The 21,712-nt window shown below is 48.7% G+C and overlaps 1 protein-coding gene across 7 annotated transcripts in view; it reads left to right on the plus strand.

Moving 5' to 3' along the window:
* The window catches only part of RAP1GAP (RAP1 GTPase activating protein), a 108,754-nt gene extending 94,462 nt beyond the window's left edge, over positions 1-14,292 (plus strand). For 6 of the 7 annotated variants that reach the window (XM_028741450.2, XM_028741449.2, XM_028741444.2 and 3 more), the window contains 6 exons: positions 2,137-2,246; positions 4,095-4,208; positions 5,266-5,389; positions 6,631-6,733; positions 10,054-10,157; positions 12,283-14,292. In XM_028741450.2, the coding sequence (XP_028597283.2) occupies positions 2,137-2,246; positions 4,095-4,208; positions 5,266-5,389; positions 6,631-6,733; positions 10,054-10,157; positions 12,283-12,393 (666 nt within the window). In that variant the 3' untranslated portion in view covers positions 12,394-14,292. Of the gene's footprint in view, positions 1-2,136; positions 2,247-4,094; positions 4,209-5,265; positions 5,390-6,630; positions 6,734-10,053; positions 10,158-11,032; positions 11,082-12,282 lie in introns of all 7 variants that reach the window. The other variant, XM_028741448.2, reaches the window with a different exon arrangement.
* The last annotated feature ends 7,420 nt before the right edge of the window (positions 14,293-21,712 follow it).

Consider the following 21,712-nt stretch of genomic DNA (forward strand, 5'->3'; position numbering starts at 1 on the left):
AAAAATACAGTAACAATGATTTCTCAAAACAGGATGACAGTACTAAAGCTGTATTGTTATTAGTTGTTGTGGCCATAATTATCCCGCCCTCCTTCTGAATCAGATAAGGGGAACCTTCTCGGGAGGGCCTTCTCGGTGGTGGCACCCACCCTGTGGAACGCCCTCCCACCAGATGTCAAGGAAATAAACAGCTATCAGACTTTTAGAAGACATCTGAAGGCAACCCTGTATCGGGAAATTTTTAATATCTAATGTTTTGCCATTTTTTAATGTGCTGTAAGCCACCCAGAGTGGTATAAAAATATTATTATTATTATTATTATTATTATTATTATTATTATTATTATTATTATTATTATTTGCTGAAACTACAGTTCCCATAGGGATTGCCCACCCTCTGCTAGCGATGGAGAGAGCTGTAGTTCAGCAACATCAGGGTGGACCAAAGGTTCTCCACGCCTGCTGTGTAGGAACCCAGTCTCCCAAGTTTTTCTTGCTAAAAATAAATAACTGAATAAAAGTATTGTGTGAGCTGATGGTGGCGTGAGGAGGATGCCAGCCCCACAGAGCACACTTGTGCCCACCTTGCCATGCTTTTCCATTCACTTGAGCCACACTCACCCCCCATCCGGCCTGACCCTGACCCTTCCTCTTTCCCGCAACCGGGGAGTTCCCCTTTATAAAAGGAGGCACTCTGCTGCGCACAAAGTGAAGTCTTTATCCATCTTGCATGACTCCCTGTTTCCCCACCTCAAAAGTGTCACGGAGGGTGCTAAAAGATTTGTAGCTGCCTTTGCAGATCCTTCTCCGCATATTCTGCACCCTGCATTACCCGTATGCCTTTACTCAAGGATGTTGGGTATATGAAGGGACTAGCCTTCATTGGCCCCGGACTGGCTGAAGCAGACAGAGACAGCCATCAACATTGCAGCCTTAAACAGGTTAAAATTACAGTGGTACCTTGGTTCTCAAACTTAATCCGTTCCGGAAGTCCATTCTGAAACCAAAGCGTTCCAAAACCAAGGCGCGTTTTCCCATAGAAAGTAATGCAAAACGGATTAACCTATTCCAGACTTTTAAAAACAACCCCTAAAGCAGCCATTTAACATGAATTTTACTATCTAACAAGACCATTGATCCATAAAATGAAAGCAATAATCAATGTACAGTGGTACCTCGGGTTACAGACGCTTCAGGTTACAGACGCTTCAGGTTACAGACTCTCTTAACCCAGAAATAGTACCTTGGGTTAAGAACTTTGCTTCAGGGTGAGAACATAAATCGCACGGGGGCAGTGCGGCAGCAGCAGGAGGCCCCATTAGTTAAAGTGGTACCTCAGGTTAAAAACGGACCTCCAGAACAAATTAAGTTCGTAACCCGAGGTACCACTGTACTGTACTATAAAATAAATAAGACAGTATTGTAGATGATAAAAAAAAGTAAAAAAAATTTTTTTACCTGCACTGATGATAGTTATTGTTTGGATGGGGGGCTTTTATCCATTTCCACAGTCACACAATCAATCGATCAGTAGCTGAACTGGGTTCCACACAGTCACAAAAACAAATGAACCGGAAAAGCCTCAAAAAAACAAAAATGCAAAATAAATAGCAAGAACAAAAGCGCCACACTTAATCCATTCCGGAAGTCCGTTTGACTTCCGAAATGTTCGAAAACCAAGGCGCAGCTTCTGATTGGCGCAGGCGCCCCGGAAACAATAGCTGACAGCTGCACCAGAAATTCTGCTTCTGAAAAATGTTCCAAAACCGGAACACTTACTTCCGGGTTTTTGGCGTTTGAGAACCAGGGTACCATTGTAGTTCCCGAAGCTCCCACGCCCACGTGGGAACTGTAGTTCTGGGAGATTACCGTTTTGGGGTCCCTGCTGGTGGTAGTTATCCCTGCCTATGACTCTAGCGTAGAAACACCTGCAAAGGCCTGTGCTGGTGGCACCCTCTTGCCCACAAGCTCCTACCATACCTCCGTTTCTACGGCAGCCATTTTGTGGTGGCCAACTCGGCCCCAGTCGCTTGCCCCTTTTGCACCCTTCTCTGCCAGCGCCCTGCTCCCCTCCTTTTACGAGCGCATTGCCAAGTTTCTCTTTCTCTCTGCCTGATGGGCTTGCCTCTCTTCCAGTCCCTGATAGTCCCTGGAAAGAGCCCGACACGGAAGAAATCGGGGCCCTTCAGCTCCCGGCGGAGCAGCGCCATCGGTATTGAGAACATCCAGGAGGTGCAGGAGAAAAGGTGGGGCGCGGTGGGGGGGGCAAGTGAGGTGGAAGGGATGGAGGTGGGCAGTTTTGCTGCTTCTGTTTTACTAACAGGTTCTTCTCGTCTTAACTGTTTTTCAATCTAAACCTTGAGATTTATTTTTTTGGTCCAAAAATTCATTCAGGTTGCACTTGCGTGGCGAGTTCCCGCCCCCCCCCCCCAAGTAGAAATAAAGACACTTGACACAATTATTAAGGTTAATGGGCTAAATAAGGCCACAACTTTATTGGTTACAGGTGATGAGCAGTATTGGCTTAGGCATTGGTCCTAACCGACTCTATCCGGCTTCAGCCTGTCCGCTTGAAGTCCGGGAAGGGTTAACCACCAGTAGGGGGAGTCCTGCTGATGCACATCAACTAGGAACTCCCCCGGGGTCAGCGATAGGGGGCGTGCCTTAGGCCCTCACCTCCATAGGCTTCAGACAGGGCCACACCCCCCGGAATCCTTTATCGGACTACCCTTCAATATGCGGGGCAGGTGATGGCACTACCTCCTCTCTTCCATCTACAGAACAATACCAATGCCTAACCACCAATACCAATAAAGTTTTGACGATTTGCTACGAGGTAGGTGAAAACCAAGTGGCTGGTGCCAATTTGCCAAGTGGAAAAAATTCCTACCAGGTCTCTTGACGGCGACCAACCAGGGTCCATAGCAAGGTCCAGGAACGAAAACCTTACAGGGCAGGAGGGTGGGAAACAGGAACTGCAGGTAGGCACAAAAGTGGGAGATCCCCGGCTGCGATTGGCTGGCCAGGGGGTGATGTGGCCGGGAATTCCCTCAATCGCATAGGGGCTGGGCTCCAGCCGCCACGCACGTGGTGGGGTCGTGAAGCCCGCAACCCCACCTCCTCTGTAGGACCGAAGTGGCTTTTCCAAAGCAATACGAGAACCGCAACACAAAACCAACATTTAAAATTTAGTTGCGATTCCTGCATTGCAGTGGGTTGGACTAGATGACCCTCCAAGTCCCTTCCAGCTCTGCAAATCTATGAAATCTGCAATTCTCCGCATTTCGCAAGGCAGTTCTCCAGCCAAGTAATGTGTACAGATATATTCTGCATATATACAGAGAACACAGCAGACAAAATTCATTGCGTTAGGAGACGTCCCTTTGCAAAAATGTGTATATTGGGCACAATTGTGTACAAACGTGTGTATTTTAGGAGAAATTCACACTAACTGCTGTGCCAACTTTTAAATGCCCGGTGAAAGCTTTTCTATTGTATACAAGCAATTAAGAATACAGTGGAACCTCAGTTTTCGAACGTAATCCATTCCAGAAGACTGTTCTGAGTTCCGAAACGTTCGAAAACCGAGGCACAAAGGGAAGTTTGCAAATTCAATAGAAAATGGAAGCAATTACTTCTGGGTTTTCCAGCTTCCGAAACGTTCAGCTTCCGAGATGCTTGAAAGCCGATGTTCCACTGTACGTCCTTCCGCAATGTTTAAATTATGCCCTTTTAATAACTTTTTAATACTTTTTTTTATTGCACAGTTTTACAATTTACTGCTGTAAACTGCTACGGTGCTTTTTAATGACGTAGCTGTATAGAAATATTTTTATTTTTTAAAACCCCACAACTTTTCAAAATAATAAAAGTTCCCAAACGTGGAGAAGTGAGCTTAAGAGTGCAAAAAATGAGAAATTGAGGAGGGGTCCCAAAATTGACAGTGACTGTTTGCCTACTGCTAAATCCAGCAATGCTCCCATCAGCACCGCCCCCCCCCCCAGCATCACACATGATCATGGCAACCAAGCCCTCCTCCCCACTCCCAAATTCTTTTGACTTGACCAGCAAAGCCAGCTGTATGTGCCCCACAGGGAAAGCCCCACCGGGACCCAGAAGACTCCGGACAGCGGCCATGTATCTCAGGAACCCAAGTCTGAGAACTCATCCAATCAGAGCTCTCCAGAGATGCCCACCACCAAGAACAGGTTGGCACATGTCTATTGGCATAAGGTTGGCTTGTTGGGGACGACAGGAGTCTTAGTACTTGGGTCTTAGTGGGGACTTCCAGTCAGGGCATCTGAATGGCCACTGCGAGAAAAGGATGCTGGACTAGGTGGGCCATTGGCCTGACCCAGACGGAAGGCTCTTCTGCTGTTCTTAGGTTCTTCATGCAGTGGGACGCAGGTGGCGCTGTGGTCTAAACCACTGAGCCCCTTGGACTTGCCGATCGAAAGGTTGGCGGTTCGAATCCCCGCAACTGGGGGAGCTCCCATTGCTCTGCCCCAGCTCCTGCCAACCTAGCAGTTCAAAAGCACACCAGTGCAAGGAGATACCGTATTTTTCACTCTATAAGATGCACTTTTCCCCTCCTAAAAAGTAAGGGGAAATGTGTGTGCGTCTTATGGAGCGAATGCAGGTGGGAGGCTCTGCTCAGTGCTCCCTTTGAAGAGCCGCGTGGAGCTCTTGGGGGCTTTTCCCCAAGGAGGAAGAAAGGCTGCCCTTCTCCCTCGGCGAAAAGCCCCCAAGAGCCGCACACACACACCCTGCACGCTCTTTAAAGGGAGTGCAGCTCTTAGGGAAGCCTTAGCCGTGCATAGCCTCTCCCGGGCAGCGGAATGAAGGCTCCCCTTGCCCGGGAGAGGCTGCGCGCAGCTTAGCAAGAAGCCAGGACAGCCAGCGGGATCGCAGCTAGGTGCTTCTTATGGTCTGGTGCGTCTTATAGAGCAAAAAATACGGTAAATAGGTACCACTGTGGCGGGAAGGTAAACGGTGTTTCCGTGCGCTCTGGTTTCCGTCACGGTGGCCCATTGCGCCAGAAGCGGTTTAGTCCTGCTGGCCACATGACCCGGAAAGCTGTCTGTGGACAAACGCCGGCTCCCTCGGCCTGAAAGTGAGACAAGCGCCACAACCTCACAGTAATGCTTTGGTACCACTGTGTGAGGGAATTATGCACAGTCAACTTCTGAACCAGATTGCCTTGGCAGATCATGACGGATCACTGTCTTAGTTCTCAGTGGACCTTCTTTCTCTCTCTCCTTGCAGACCAGATCCTGTAGCCCCCAAACCAGACGCCCTGCGCGATTTCTCGCGTTCCTCCTCCAGCGCTAGCAGCTTTGGCAGCGTGGCAGAAGAGCAGGAGGGGGGCCACGACGAAGACACCGGCTTGGTAAGAGGGTCTCACGGGCCAGAGCTCAGTACATGCGGGGAAGCTGCGATGGCGCTCCCAGCTGTTAAGGCTCAACAAAGCCCCACTGCCCCTCCGGCTCATGATGAGACCTTCCTTGGAGCCCGAAGAGGATGTCCTCTTCAGATTTTGGGGTGGGTCTCCTCGCAAGCCACTGGGACTCTCCAGGGGGCTCCCCATCTCAAGGTTCTACTTCTGGGTTCCCGGCACCAGATGCACGCAGTTGCATAATGCATAAGTGCAGAGTTGCTTGGTTTTAAGCACTGTGTACTTATAAAGTTGTCAGTAAGCACTTGATTTACCGTATTGGCCTGAATATAAGCTGCACTCTTTTTTTCCAAATTCCGACCGTGAAGAATTAAAAGGGCGGCTTAAATCCGCGACCTTACGAAAATTGGCTTTTACGATATCGCTGCTGAAACAGACAAGCGGTAAAACGGAACAAAAAAATGTTTTATTGCTGATTTGTGAGCTTGAGACTGCTCATTAGCCATTTATGGGTGCAAGTGCCTGCGGAATTGTAGCAACTGAATAGCGATTTTAGCGATTGTAGGGTAACTTTTGCGGGCTTGCGAGATCAAAGGCTTAAATTACAATTCTACCAACCGCAGCGATTTTCAGCCTGGAACCCAATTTTAAGGGAGCGGCTTATATTCGGGTATTGTCTCCCCCCACCCTTGAATTCTAAAGGTGTGGCTTATTTGCAAGTGCGGCTTATATTCGGACCAATACGGTATATTGTTTATTAAGAATAGTGCAGTAATTTCCCTTCTGTCTCCAGTCAAAGCAGCCGCTATGAAGAAATTATCTTAACACTCTAGACTGAGCTATACCCTGTGGATGGGAGATTAATAACATTTTTCAAGTCTGTTTTGCTGCCATGTGGATAACCGCAGACAAGGCTTAACATCTGTTCATGCATTTATCATGGAAGACAACACTTTGCGATGGGTAATTGTTTTAAGCGTTCATAATAAATGAATAAAAAAGTAAGAACTGAGATCGCAGGGAAATGGACTGGAGAACACACAGGTAGTGAGAATTCTGTTATGACAAGGATGTTTGCAGAATAAATGCCATCGATTACAGGTGATAAAACAATCAGCTTAGCAATGCTTCTCTCCCTCTCCCGTGCCAAGGAAAAAGCCGACACTTGGCTACCCGGCCCCTTCTCCCCCACCCACCAACACTGTGTCTTCCTTTTTGTGTCCACCCCCCCCCAGGAGAGCCAGTCCTCATCAGGCACCCCCCAGAAGCGGGACTCCTTTATCTACAGTACCTGGCTGGATGACAGCCTCAGCAACACCAGCGGGGGCAGCTCACCAGGTACCGGATTCCACTTTAACACCCCTCTCCGTTCTGCCCTGTGCAGTCCTTGCCTTGTCCACTGCAACACCCCTGTGAGGTGGGCCATGCAACCCCCATTTTGCATGCGTCAATCAGCGTTAATCACCACTTAATTATCTCTGTCGACAGAGTCTTGACAGAGACGACTAACCAGCCGTGTTGCCTCCCCGGAAGTCCTTAGTGCTCATATCTTCTAATGTACAGTGGTACCTCGGGTTAAGAACTTAATTCGTTCCGGAGGTCCTTTCTTAACCTGAAACTGTTCTTAACCTGAGGTACCAGTTTAGCTAATGGGACCTCCTGCTGCCGCTGCGCTGCCACCGCACGGTTTCTGTTCTCATCCTGAAGCAAAGTTCTTAACCCAAGGTACTATTTCTGGGTTAGCGGAGTCTGTAACCTGAAGCGTCTGTAACCTGAGGTACCACTATACACATTTCTGGCAAGCTAAATTTTTGGCATTTTTGTCCCAACCCTTCCTCTCAGCCTAGCCTACCTCACAGGATTACTGTGCGGATTAATTGAGCTTTTTCTCCAAGGTGGGATATAAGTGCAATAAATAAAACAAATAAATGAAATTCACATTTGATGCTAGTCCTACTCAAAGGAGACCCATTGAATATGATGGACGTGGCTGACTTTGATTCATTAATTTCTGGGTGTCTGCTCCAAGTAGGACTTATTTGAATGAATTTCCATATGATACATTCATTAATGCCTGTATATTGATGCCCATTTCCCCCAATATATATTGATTTATTCTTTGCATTCATGTCCTACCTTCCCCCCCCCAAAAAAGGAGCTCTTTATTTAATCCCTACAACGACCCTGCAGGTTAGGCTGAGAGGCAATGGCTGGCCCCCAAGGTCACTGAGTGAGTGTGGGTAATTTGAACCCTGGTCTCCCAGGTCCTTCATTACTCTGGCTCTTTGGCTGGAGAGCTGAATTTGGAGAAGAGCAAAACCCAGAGAATAGCTGTGTTTTCCTTTCACGCATTGCTGAATTTGGCAGGCCCGTTCTTACAATGCAAACCAGGCCGAATTCCTCCACTGCTCCCATCCGGCTTTAATTAATCAACGCTAACGAAAAGGAAGCCTACAGGTCTCTCTGTGTGTTATATGTTACCACCAGATGTTAACAGGTCCTGATGCTGCTGTGCTTGCCTCTCCCTTCTTCCCATCTGTTCTTCCTCTCCCTTAAGGCACGGAGCTCATTGGCCTGCGTCATTGCGCTTCCTTTCCCAGGGATGGGGGAAGATGTTCTGATCACGAATCAAAGCATCCTTTGCCTGCCTCTTGCTCTCCTCTTATTCTAAGGTTGCCAGATTTTTTCCCAAAGAATCCAGGGCCACTTTTTTTAAAAAAAGAGGAAAAAAACATTAAAAAAAAACATTTTTTAAAAAAAGTAATATCTTTTCTTCTGTGGTCTCCTCTGTCGCGCTGCCTTCCTCTGGGCCTCAGCCTGTTCTCTTGAAGCTCTAGCTGCCATGGAGTAGGCTCTGGTTGGGCCTGGGCTCAGCCACGTGTCCTTGCCCTCCCGGTGCTCTCCTGCCTCTCCTTCTTGGCGGTGGCAAGGTCAGGGCTCCCCTCTTTTTTCTCCTTCCTCTTTCTCTCTCTTCCTTCTCCTTTCCCCTCCTCCTCCTCCCTGCGTCAGGTCCAGGGGTTTTACTGGCCCCGGAGCACCGCTGGCCAGGTGGCCAGGCGCTCTCTCTCCCTGCTTGATTTGGGTTGCGGGAGAGGAGTCAGCGATTCCCCCAGTTGACGCACCGGGTGTCCCCAGTTCCCTCTTTGCAGTTGCAGCGGCAGTCTCAGCAGCCCAGAGTCAGCCTGGTAGCGCAGTTGGCTCTGGCTGGCATCAGGAGCTGCTCGCTGCCGTGGCACCCGCCATTTTGCCTCGCTGGAAGTCCCCATCTGATGTGTCTTGTGCCGTTGAACCAATCACACAACATTCATTCCCTACTAATAAATCTGCAACACTTAAAATATAAATGCGGGGACATTAAATGAAATCCGGGGACGGATTTTGTCCGGGGACAGATTTGTAAATCCGGTGACTGGCCCCGGGAAACGGGGACGTCTGGTCACCATATCTTATTCTGGAAGATCAATGTCAACTGACCATGCTGGTTTTGCTCTGCTGTCACACTTTAAGGCAGTGATGCTTCTGAATACCCGGAGCTGGAAACCGCAGGAGGAGAGAGTTGCTCTTGCACTCGGGTCCTCTGTGTGGACTTCCAGTAGGGCAGAAGTCTTCAACTTCTTTTAGTCCACAGCTCCCTTGACCAACTACATCCTTTCTGTGGCACCCCAGTGGGGCTCAGGTGCCCAGTTAGGTCACACCTTGCCTCCCGAGCTGCCAGCCTCTTGCCCTTTTTTCAAACACCTTCCCTTGTGGAGTGTTCCCTAGGCCTCCACTCCTGTCCCCTCTCCTTGGGAGTCCTCCAGGCAGCAGCCGCAGCCACCCCAGGTCTCTGAGCCACCTCAGCTCCTGCCAGCCAGCTCTTCTCTCTATTTGGCAATCCCTCGCAGCCGAGTAAGATTGTCTTCCATAAACACGGTTTTAACAGTGAGTCCGTAAGAGACTTTGGAGGCCAGTTCTGGATCCACACGTCCTTCCACGGTGAGGACATAGGTTTCCAGGCAGGAATTGACCACGGCTAGGGTTTGCCAAGCATGCCTTCCTCTTAGCACATTTCTTCCTTTCATCCTGAGTTCAAGCATTTTCAAAGCCCATGACACCTTTGGTAAAGGCTGTTCTCCAATTGGAGCACTCGCAGGCCAGTGTTTCCCAGTTGTTGGTGTTTATCCTACATTTTTAAAAGATTCTTCTTGGGAGAATCTTTAAACCTCTTTTGTTGACCACCAGCGTTACGCTTTCCATTTTTAAGTTCGGAATAGAGCAGTTGCTTTGGAAGACGATAATCAGGCATCCGCACAACATGACCAGTCCAACAAAGTTGATGCTGAAGAATCATGGCTTCGACCGCTGGCCACCCCCAGGGGGACCATTTGCCTGTGGAGCTTGAAGCTGGAGCTGCTGCAACAAGCAGCTGTGCAAGCCTTTGGGAGGCAGAGACGCAAGAGGGCATCCGAGGAGGGAGGGAAGGAAAGAGGGACAGAGGCCAGTGTTGCCTCTGACCATCATTCAAGGCATGCAGCATGGCACACTGGTTAAAAATCACTGCCATAGGGGAATCCGGTTGGCCACTGTGAGAGCACGATGGGCCCCCATTTAGACTCTTCCTGGTAAAGGCTATACTTAAGTTGTTATTTCCTCCCCTGTCCCATTCTCCATCTTTCCAGGCCCTTCTCGCTCTCCGCAGCCAGATCCCAGGAAATCTACGGACCCCTCTTGTCCAGAAATAAAAATCCAGCTGGAACAGTCCGAGCGGCAACCTCCCCACCTGGTGAGTGTGTGTGAGGGCTGGGTTTTGCCACAAACCCAGTCTTCCAGTTGCAGGGCAGAGGAGGAGGCCTGCGAGTGTCTGAAGCCAGGATATGGGAGGAGGCGAATAGGAGGCAGTGGCATAAGGTGGGGGTGTGGATTATTTTCCTGTGGGTGCATTAGGAAAAGGACATCCTTCTGGTGTCTGTGGGACAGAGGCTGATCTTGCAGCTGAAAGCAGGGGCTGACACATACAATTAACACAAAGTTAAACTACGGAACTCCCTCCCACTGGATGCAGTGCTGGCCACCAACCTGAATGGCTTTAAAACAGGGTTAGACAAATTCAAGAGCTATTGATGGCTACCAGCCACAATGGCTCAGCTCTGCCTCCACTGTCTGCGGCAACAGTGCTTCTGAATCCTGGTTGCTGAAAACCACAGGAAGGGAGAGTGTTGCTCTTGCACCTGAATCCCGCTTGCTGGTATTGCATAACGGGCAACTGTTCAACCATTGTGGGAACAGGATGCTGGACAAGTTGGATACAGCAGCCGGGCTTTTTTATGTCCTTATGGAACCTCCGGGTTCAGAGGCAGTCTATCTAGATTTCTAGCTTCTTAGGGGTATTTGGCCACTGTGGCAACAGGCTGCCAGACCAAATGGACCATTGGCCTGATCCAGCAGGACAGTTCTTAAGCAAGGATTGATACAGCCGCTTGTACCCATGGAAAAGTGTGTCAGTGGGCAGAAGGCACGAGGATTAGGGCAGGCTGGGAGGAGGTCGTGGGGCTCTGCCACCGCGGTTTCCCCCTTGCGAGCTGATCCGTTCTGTGGTTTCCCTCGACTCCCCTTGCATGTGGCCTTAATGTTCTCTTCCTTTCTGTGTGTCCCCCGCAGAGCTGCTAGCCCTCCCTGCCCAGCCTCCGTGGATGCCTCTCCCCACAAGGTCAGACCCTCTTTCGCGTCTCGGGGTTCACCCTGGCTCCCAACGCAGTGAGCAAGCCAGCAGGCTTTGGGCAAGTCTTCCCTCTCAGAGCAAGACCTAGATTGCTCCAAGTCGTAAAAGGGGAAGGAGGGCTGCTTCCTCCCTTCCACTTCTTGCCTTGGTGGGGCTGGCATTTCCTGCCCCAAAGAACCCTGCCCCTCCCCAGGGGCACTCCGTAAACACCCAGCCCCTTCCTTTGTGCTACCCTCTTGTGATGACCATGTGCACATAAGGCATGTTCTCTAACTTAACCCTTTTCCTCCATGTTTCCTGCCCTCCACCCCATCCCACCCCCCAAAATAGCTCCAAATAGCTCATTGGTTTTTAAACAGAGGTTGGACGGCCACCTGCCAGGGATTTTTAGCTGTGATCTCTTCATGGCGGGGGGTCAGACTAGATGTCCCTTGGAGCCTCTTCCAGTTCTACAGCCCTGGGATTCTATTACCCTATTCCTTGTGGTCTCCACCCCTCCGCTCCCTTCTCCCCAATTGACCCCCAGTCTTCCAATCCCGTTCCCCATCCTGAAAGGGTGAGGATGCCTTTAGGGGGACAAGTACAGTGGATGCTTGGGTTGTGAACGTGATCTGTGCGGGATGCACGTCCGCAACCTGCGCCTGCGCATCTGAGCACGCACGGGTTGCGATTCGGCACTTCTGCGCATGCGCAAAGCACGATTTAGCGCTTCTGTGCATGTGTGACTGCTGAAACCCGGAAGTAACCCGTTCCAGTACTTCCGGGTTTCAGCAGTCTGCAACCTGAAAAAGGCAACCTGAAGCGGCTGTAACCCGAGGTATGACTGTACAGTGGTGCCCCGCAAGACGAATGCCTCGCAAGACAAAAAACCCGCTAGACGAAAGGGTTTTCCGTTTTTTGAGTCGTTCCGCAAGACGAATTTCCCTATGGGCTTGCTTCGCAAGACGAAATGTCTTGCGAGTTCTTGCGAGTTTGTTTCCTTTTTCTTAAAGCCGCTAAGCCGTTAATAGCCGCTAAGCCGTTAATAGCCGCTAATCCGCTAATAGCCGTGCTTTGCAAGACGAAAAGACCGCAAGACGAAGAGACTCGCGGAACGGATTAATTTCGTCTTGCGAGGGACCACTGTACTGCATTTCCCATCTTTCCCAAACTGACTTCCTCCTCTTCCTCATCTGCCCTTCCCCTACAGCACACGGCGAAGAAGCACAAGCTGAGGGAATTGCGGAAGGCCCCCATCTTCGTCACGGCACAAGACTACTGCCCGGCCAGCAAAGCTGACCTGCCCAAGCCGCCGTCTTAAGCAGCAGCTGCCTCCCCCATCTCTCCTTCCCGTCACTTTTGGCAGGGCAGCAAGGCATGCTGGGACTGGCCAGGCCTTGAGAAGAAGCTCTCGAGGTCCCTGCCTAATCCCCGTCCCTTCCATGAGCTGTGCTCGACACCTCCCTGTCTCACCCCATTATTAGCTCTGGCCCTCTGCGGACGACATCTTGCAGCCAGCAGTGATGCCTACCAGGCCCAACTGTGAAGCCAAGATGAGGACGTGGCGCTCTTTGAATCAAAACACGGACAATCACCCACCCACATCCAGATTCCCCCAGCCCTTTTCTGCGGCGGAGATGTCTGTTCCGCTTGTCTCTAGAAGCAAGGGGCCGCCGGGTGGCTCTGCGGCTCTCGCGTCGCCATCAAACTATCTTGGGAGAGGGAAACCAGCGCAGAAAACGAACCGAGAGCTCAGCAGTCTGGGTGCTTCGAGGGCACCTGAGGGGAGAGCTCTGGATCGGGAGCTTGGCAAGAAAAACGAAACCTTGGGAAGATTCTCCAGCATTTCGGCACACCGGGGGAGCGGAACCGGAGACCCTGTTCCGGAAGCGCTGTGGCCGTGGAGTCTAAGCCGTTTTGTGGTCTGCAAGAGGCTGGGACAGATCAACCACTCCTCTCTCCGTTTGTATAACAGCCATGCTCCCCGTTCCTGTGTATATATCCTGCCATCAGCTGCCAAGCCCATCAGCTGCTCTCCATCAGAAGTGGCACTGTGAATCCCACCCCCCTCTCTCTCTACAGCTGAGCCTTGCTGTTGTGCTCACCCACACAGTCCGAAATCCTTTCTTTCCTAGTGGCACATCTGGCAATAACGGGAGCCAGGGCAGAATCGGAGGCGGCGTCCGGGTAACTTTGCAGAAGGGTTCCCAAATATACGAACCCCCAAGACGGGGTGGATTGGCAGGGTTTGGGAGAACCCTCGTCCTCCCAGGCAACGCGTGACTCTCTCTCTTTCTCTCTCGTTTTTTCTCGAAGTTTATCCCAAAGAATAATTGACAATTGACTCTTTATTTATTTTTTTGTTGCCGCGGGACAGCTGACGTCCAAGGCATTTAGAAGAACAGCCAGTGAACTGCTTCTGTCCCGTTTATCTCTCTTTTTTGGTGGGGGAGCAGCAGCCCATTCCACAATAACACCCTCCTCTTTGCATGCTGCGTGTCGTCTCTTCATCAAGAAAAACCAGATAGAGCCAGACAGAGGTTGCCCTAAACAAAGGGGGGGGAAGTCGGGATACGGGGTAGGGTTTGCATCGCCATATTCCCTAACGGGAGTTTATTACTCGTGGCAGGACACTCCAAGCTGTCTTTGCATTGTTCCCTCCAAACTACGGCCAGTCTGCATCCATGCTGTACAGTTTTTCGGGGTGGGAGTGGGGATGCAATGTTCCCTTTCCTGGCTCTCTTCTCCTGAATCTGCCAATGTGCAGGACCAGAGAAGAACATGTGCCCAGATCCCAAAGTACTTAATTTCAACCCGCCTTCTTGTGACTAGATAAATCCTGTGAACGTCTGGGCCCATTTGCCATCTGTGTCACGTGTGTGTGTGTGTGTGTGTGTGTGTGTGTGTGTGTGTGTCCCCTTCCCTCCCATCCTGCCGTCCTCTGTTTTTGTTACTTTATTTTTTAAAGATGCACAAAAATCCATGAATTAATGTTCAGGAACTAAGGTTTCCTTTTCTCTCTCTCTCTCTCTCTCTCTTAATTTTTAAGCTCCGAGGTTGTGTTGGTGTTTCCAGTGACATATGTATAAAAAAAGAAGAAGACAAAAATGAAAAATCTATTTATCGCTATTGTAAGAAGACTCTATTTGTAAAATGCTTTTTAAGATATACAGGCTGTAAAATAAAATGAGAAATCCGTGCATTTCAATCGCTGACAGAGCTGGCGGCGCCTTTTGCATTCTGTGTGTTTGTGGGGAGAGGGCAGGTGTGGGGAGGGAAACCTACTCATTTATTTTATTTCACCAAAAAAATAACGTGCCGCTTGTTAGTAAAAAAAAAAATTTAAAGTCCTCAAGGTGGTTAACAAAAAAAGAATAAAAACTATGAAATTATCAGTTAAAGACAAGGATTTAAAAGTAGAATTGAAATCATCGATAAGCTAAAAAAAATATTAAAATGCATGCCAACATTCTACGGTGTGTTTGCCTAAGCAAAATTGTTTTTAGCCGACCCTAAAATCACAGCAAAGGCGCTTGCCTAATGTCAATAGGCAGGGAGTTCCAAAGTGAGGCTGCTGCCACACTAAAAGATTGGTTCCTTACAAAGGCAGAATGGGCATTTCATGGCAACTGTTACAGTGCTTTGTTCTGTACTTCCAAAGGGTTTTGCTGGGTTGCCACAAAGAGAGCTTTGTCGCTACAAACCAAAAGCCCCGCTTAGTCAAGCAGCCACCTCTAGAAGTCCCAGGGGGAAGCTGGGGGGTGGCCGCCATTCCCCATGGTTTGTCTTTTGGGGATTATTATTATTATTATTATTATTATTATTATTAATACCCCACCCGTCTGGCTGGGTTTCCCCAGTCACTCTAGGTGGCTCCCAACAGAATATAAAAAAACAGAATAAAACACCAGACATTAAAAACTTCCCTAACCAGGGCTGCCTTCAGATGTCTTCTAAAAGTCAGATAGTTGTTTATTTCCTTGACATCTGACGGGAGGGCGTTCCACAGGGCAGGCGCCACTACCGAGAAGGCCCTCTACCTGGTTCCCTGTTACTTTACTTCTCACAGTGAGGGAGCCACCAGAAGACCCACGGAGCTGGACCTCTGTGTCCGGACTGAATGATGGGGGTGGAGATGCTCCTTCAGGTATACTGGGCCAAGGCAGTTTAGGGCTTTCAAGAACAGCACCAACACTTTGAATTGTGCTTGGAAACATACTGGGAGCCAATGCAGATCTCTCAGGACCAGTGTTATATGGTCTTGGCGGCCACTCCCAGTCACCAGTCTAGCTGCCGCATTCTGGATTAGTTGTAGTTTCCGGGTCACCTTCAAAGGTAGCCCCACGTAGAGCACATTGCAGTAGTCCAAGCGGGAGATAACTAGAGCATGCACCACTCTGGCGAGACTGTCTGCGGGCAGGTAGAAAGAGTGCCTCTGAGCATATGAAGTGTGCGACATCACACACACCTTTAGTATGTATTTATTATGCATTCATACAGAAGACATTACAGTAATGTTCCTTGAACTTGTGTCCTCTTGCACCATCACCCCAGGGGTACAATGGTCCTTTGTGTCCCTTCCATGATACTGTGGTGGTTGTATTCACCTGGGCTGAAGGTGCAAATTGTAGTCCCGAAACAACTGGATGGCAAAGGCTGGTTTGGGAGAGACCAGTTAGCCTTAAGGCAGCAGGAGGTGGCCACCCCCAGGACTGAATCTCAACCAGCCAAGGTGCAAAAAAGCAGATGGAGCCTGCCGAAATTTTCAAACCTTGACAACGAAGCAAGCAATCGAAAGGTGTCACTCAGGTAAGCAATGAGCCCAGCGGTGGGGAACTTTTTTCAGACGGAGGGGCCACATTCCCACCTGGACAGCCTGGGGCTGCATGCCCATAGTGGGTGGGGCTAGGCAAAAGTGTTTCCCCCCCAAAAATTTTTTTATTGATTTTCCAGAATTTTAGACGGACAAACAAACATGCATCTTAACTATACTTAGTCCAATCTTGGTAACATTGTTACGTGACTTCCTCAAATCCCCCTGGCTGAGTTTCATTGTATATCATTGTAACATTTTTCCAAAACAAATGTTCTCATAAAATTAACTTAAACACTTAACATCTTTTTTCCTTTTCCTCTTAACTTTAAACATATTATTCTCTAACATCACATATTTAAATCCTAAGCCTATCGGGTATTTGCAAGATTTTCCAATTAAGATATCCTAGCATAGTTAACTGAAGGGACGCGGGTGGCGCTGTGGGTAAAAGCCTCAGCGCCTAGGGCTTGCCGATCGAAAGGTTGGCGGTTCGAATCCTCGCGGCTGGGTGCGCTCCCGTTGCTCGGTCCCAGCGCCTGCCAACCTAGCAGTTCGAAAGCACCACCAGGTGCAAGTAGATAAATAGGGACCGCTTACAGGCGGGAAGGTAAACGGCGTTTCCGTGTGCTGCGCTGGCTCGCCAGATGCAGCTTTGTCACGCTGGCCACGTGACCCAGAAGTGTCTCCGGACAGCGCTGGCCCCCGGCCTCTTGAGTGAGATGGGCGCACAACCCCAGAGTCTGTCAAGACTGGCCCGTACGGGCAGGAGTACCTTTACCTTTACCTTTAGCATAGACTAATAGTCTTTAAATTCCCTCCATTCCTCCTGGTACTCCTCCTCCTTCTGGTCACGGACTCTTCTGGTCAGGTTGGCTAGCTCCGAAAAGTCCATCATCTTCATCTGCCATCCCTCCACTGTTGGGACTTATTGTGTTTTCCAATTCTTAGCTAAAAAAATTCTAGCTGCTGTTGTGGCATACAAAAACAATCTAACATCTTTCTTGGGCAATTCCAAACCTGTTATTCCAAGAAGAAAGGCCTCTGGTTTCTTAATAAATGTATATCTCAACATTTTCTTCAATTCATTATAAATCTTCTCCCAGAAGTCTTTCACCTTGGGGCAGGTCCACCACATATGAGAAAAGGTACCCTCTTTTTCTTTACATTTCCAGCATAGATTATCACTATTGTGATATATCTTTGCTAATTTTACAGGGGTTAGGTACCATCGTTTTCATAATATTTTCCTTTAACACCGTACATGCAGTAAACTTGACCCCTTTCCTCCACATCATTTCCCAATCTTCAAACATTATGTTGGGTCCCACATCTCTTGCCCAATCTATCATCACAGATTTAACTTGTTCATCCTTTGTATGCCATTCCAACAATAGATTATACATTTTAGACAAATTTTTAACTTTAGAGTCCAACAACTCCGTTTCCAACTTAGTTTCTTCCTAAGCAAAACCATTTTTCTTATCTAGTTTATACAGGGGGCTAGGCAAAAGTGAGTGGGATTTTACCTGTGCAAAGTAGGCTAGTTTATACAGACATCCATCCCTCTCTAACCTCCAAGGAAGGGACATGATCAGAGTTCAGGGGCATGACCCAGTCAGGCAAAAATAATTTTATTTTATTTGAATTTTAAAGTCAGTTTATTTTCAAAACATTCCATCAATACTGATTTATGAATTTTGCACATAACTGAAGGTGCACAGTTTTTCCCCCTTTTAATTATTTTTATTTTGACAAAGTAATAATCACAAATAAACAAGAATAAAAAATGTGCACCCTACCTCCGAGACCATTCCATTGTAACTATCCAACCTCCCAAAATTCCAACACCTCCTGCGATGGTTTGGAACCCTGAAAATCATTCTAAACGAGTTGCTTTATAGATGATTTTGAATGGTTTCCCCGCTTGTCGTTTCCTGTGCTTGGGCTCCCTTGGGTGGGATGTAAATTCAGAGCTGAATTCAAAGTAGCGTTAAAGGGATCCGACTGTCAACACAGAGATTACCCTCTGCTGCTTGCGGAGGGAGTCCCGCTGGACTATTGGAACTGCTGGCTCCTGTTAATGCGACTATTTAGTTGAATTCAGCACTTAATAAATAAGATAAATAATAAATACTTGTGGCTATGACTAGGGAGGCATATGGAGAGTCCCCAAAGGACTGGGCTGGGGAGTGCATTTGACCCTTTCCCCCAACACCTTAGGTTCCCCTCCTAAACTTTGGAACTATTGAGATTAAGCAAGTGCCTTCTATCGATGCTATAAAAGTTCTTGGTTAGATGAGCCTCCCTATATGCTTATAGAGTTGATGTGAGTTTTGTAGAATCATAGTAATGAATTTTAACTTAGTATTTCAACTTTTTGTACATTTTAAACTACTGTTACGTTTTTTTCCTTATTCTTTTATCTCTTTCGTAAACAGCTTTGAGGTTTTCCCCCCTGCAGTATACCTATTATGAACTAATGAATAAATAAATTTCAGCTGGAATTTCAGCCATCCTCCACCCCCACTGCCTTTACTCAGACATGCACAGGAGCCCCTGACCTTCCGTAACCAAGATGAAGTCATGCAGGAGCTCAAGGGGCTTGCTGTTGAATAAGATCGCAAAAGGGTCTTGTGACCATTTCCAAGAAGTTATATGTGTGTTTAACCTGTTGCGGCGAAATCGTGGGCATGGGAAGCTTTTGTGATCAGATGAACTAAATCATGGGTAGGCAAACTAAGGCCCGGGAGCCGGATCTGGCCCAATCAAATTCTAAATCCGGCCTGCGGACGGTCCAGGAATCAGCGTGTTTACATGAGTAGAATGTGTCCTTTTATTTAAAATACATTTCTAGGTTATTTGTGGAGCATAGGAATTCGTTCACACACACCCCCAATATATATACCCCCAATATATACACCCCCAATATATACACCCCCAATATATACGAAAGCAAATATATATATATATATATATATATGGTCCGGCCCCCCACAAGGTCTGAGGGACAGTGGACCAGCCCCCTGCTGAAAACATTTGCTGACCCCTGAACTAAATACTGGCACTGGGAGTTTTGTGGTTTTTGCTGCAGGAGGCAACACTTCTGCTGCTCTGGAAATTCTTAACAATTTATGATAACAGGAGAGAACAATAGAAAGAGGAAGAAACACAGATAGGGTGGTGGGACGTGACGTTCTTTCCTCTGATGACTTCTGCCCCTGTTCTTCCTCTGCTATTTTCCAGGTTAAACATTTTGGCACAAGATTTTCCTTGGGAGTGGGTGCACAGAGCACTTGTCAAAAACTTTGGCGTGCATAGAAAAGAGCAGTGCTATTTTTCTAGAAAAGGGCTCACCGCGAACTTCTCCCTTGTTCTCTTAGAATGGCAATAGCATCCACCCAAGAGGTGCCGGAGGTGAGCTCTGGTGAGCTCCAGCTGGGAGAAAGGGGGGAAAAGCCCCGATTAATCAGTTCATAGAACTGTAGAATTGGAAGGAGCCCCAAAAGTAATCTAGTCCCACTCCCTGGAATCGCATGTTACTGGTTGTTGTTGTTTAGTCGTTTAGTCGTGTCCAACTCTTCGTGACCCCATGGACCAGAGCATGCCAGGCACTCCTGTCTTCCACTGTCTCCTGCAGTTTGGTCAAACTCATGCTGGCAGCTTCGAGAACACTGTCCAACCATCTCGTCCTCTGTCGTCCCCTTCTTCTTGTGCCCTCCATCTTTCCCAACATCAAGGTCTTTTCCAGGGAGTCTTCTCTTCTCATGAGGTGGCCAAAGTCTTGGAGCCTCAGCTTCAGGATCTGTCCTTCCAGTGAGCACTCAGGGCTGATTTCCTTCAGAATGGATCGGTTTGATCTTCTTGCAGTCCATGGGACTCTCAAGAGTCTCCTCCAGCACCATAATTCAAAAGCATCAATTCTTCGGCGATCAGCCAATTAAATGTTACTGGTAGAAACATTTAATATCCGTATTTTTTCGTCTATAAGATGCTCCCTATTTTGGGGGCCACTTACTCGGGCTCGCACCAAAAAACCATTTGCGCATCCCCCCTCAGCACTACCCGTGTATAAGATGAACCTAAATTTTGAACCTCATTTTGGGGTAAAAAAAGCTCTTCTTATACACAGAAAAATACAGTAATAAGTTGGTTGACTGGCTCTTCAGTTGGTCAAGAAACCCAGCACTGGATGTAAATAAGAGGTGGTCGTGGTGTTTTCTTTTAATGTCGCAAACTGATCTGCAAACCAAGACTGCCCCATCATCAGCTGTAGAAAAAAGCTCTTCCTTGCAAACCTTTCCAGAGCTGGTACTGGGAATTTGGGAGGGCCTTTTAGGCGTTGTTTTGAAAGAGGGGTGGGGCATGGATTTGCATAACATTTGCAAGTGCTAATCTCTGTGTAATTCAAATTTATAAATAATTGCCGCTGTTTAAATAAAAGCACGTACATTTCACACACACCCCCACCAAGCAGGGAACAAATCTACCAGGTGAGCTAAATGTCTGTTGAGTGACTTGCCATCCAGGTGCCAATGTTTGGTGGTTGGTTGGTTTCTCTTGTGACTGGTCTCTCTCTTAGGGACTTTCCCTGGACAGGTGCCTTCAAATGGAAGATGCATGAATGAGACTCTCCTCTGACATTCTCTCAAATAGCACTGTCCTCTGTAAAGTACGGTATATGACTACCCCATTAAAGCTAGCATGTGCGAGGTTTCTGTTTTTTAAAAGCAATAGCATTATACATGTAGGGACGCGGATGGCGCTGTGGGTTAAACCACAGTGCCTAGGACTTGCCGATCGTATGGTCGGCGGTTCAAATCCCCGCAGCGGGGTGAGCTCCCGTCTTTCGGTCCCAGCTCCTGCCCACCTAGCAGTTCGAAAGCACCCCTAAGTGCAAGTAGATAAATAGGTACCGCTCTTTAGCGGGAAGGTAAACGGCGTTCCGCGTGCTGCGCTGGCTCGCCAGATGCAGCTTGTCACGCTGGCCATGTGACCCGGAAGTGTCTGCGGACGGCGCTGGCTCCCGGCCTCTAGAGTGAGATGAGCGCACAACCCTAGAGTCTGTCAAGACTGGCCCATACGGGCAGGGGTACCTTTACCTTTACCTTACCTTAGCATTATACATACCCTCCAAGTGCCCCTATTTGCCAGGGACTGTCCCGGAATTATGAAAGCCTGCCCACATGGCTGCCTCCATCTCCCCCACCACCACCACCCTCCTGGCTTCTGTGAGGCTTCCCGACCCTCAGCTAAGTGGTTTAAGAAAGCCCCCCTCCAGCTCACGCAATCAACTGAGGGGCACAGGAATCTGCCCGCCCCTCAGCTGTCCAAGCCCCCATACCGCTTTTGGTTGTGCAAGCCGGAGCAGTATGGAGCTGGGCGATGGATCTCGACTGCTTCATCCTCCCCTAAGGTAGGAAAGCAGCCAAGATGCATTTCGGACATGGTCATATATCAGTGGGGGACGCGGGTGGCGCTGTGGTCTAAACCACTGAGCCTCTTGGGCTTGCTGATTGGAAGGTCGGCGGTTTGAATCTCCATGACGGGGGGAGCTCCCATTGCTCAGTCCCTGCTCCTGCCAACCTAGCAGTTCGAAAGCACGTCAAAGTGCAAGTAGATAAATAGGTACCGCTCTGGCGGGAAGGTAAACGGCGTTTCCGTGCGCTGCTCTGGTTCGCCAGAAGCGGCTTAGTCATGCTAGCCACATGACCCGGAAGCTGTATGCCGGCTCCCTCGGCCAATAAAGCGAGATGAGCACTGCAACCCCAGAGTCGGTCATGACTGGACCTAATGGTCAGGGGTCCCTTTACCTTTACCTTTATAT

Source organism: Podarcis muralis, chromosome 7 (assembly GCF_964188315.1).
Source record: "Podarcis muralis chromosome 7, rPodMur119.hap1.1, whole genome shotgun sequence".
Lineage (NCBI taxonomy): Eukaryota > Metazoa > Chordata > Lepidosauria > Squamata > Lacertidae > Podarcis > Podarcis muralis.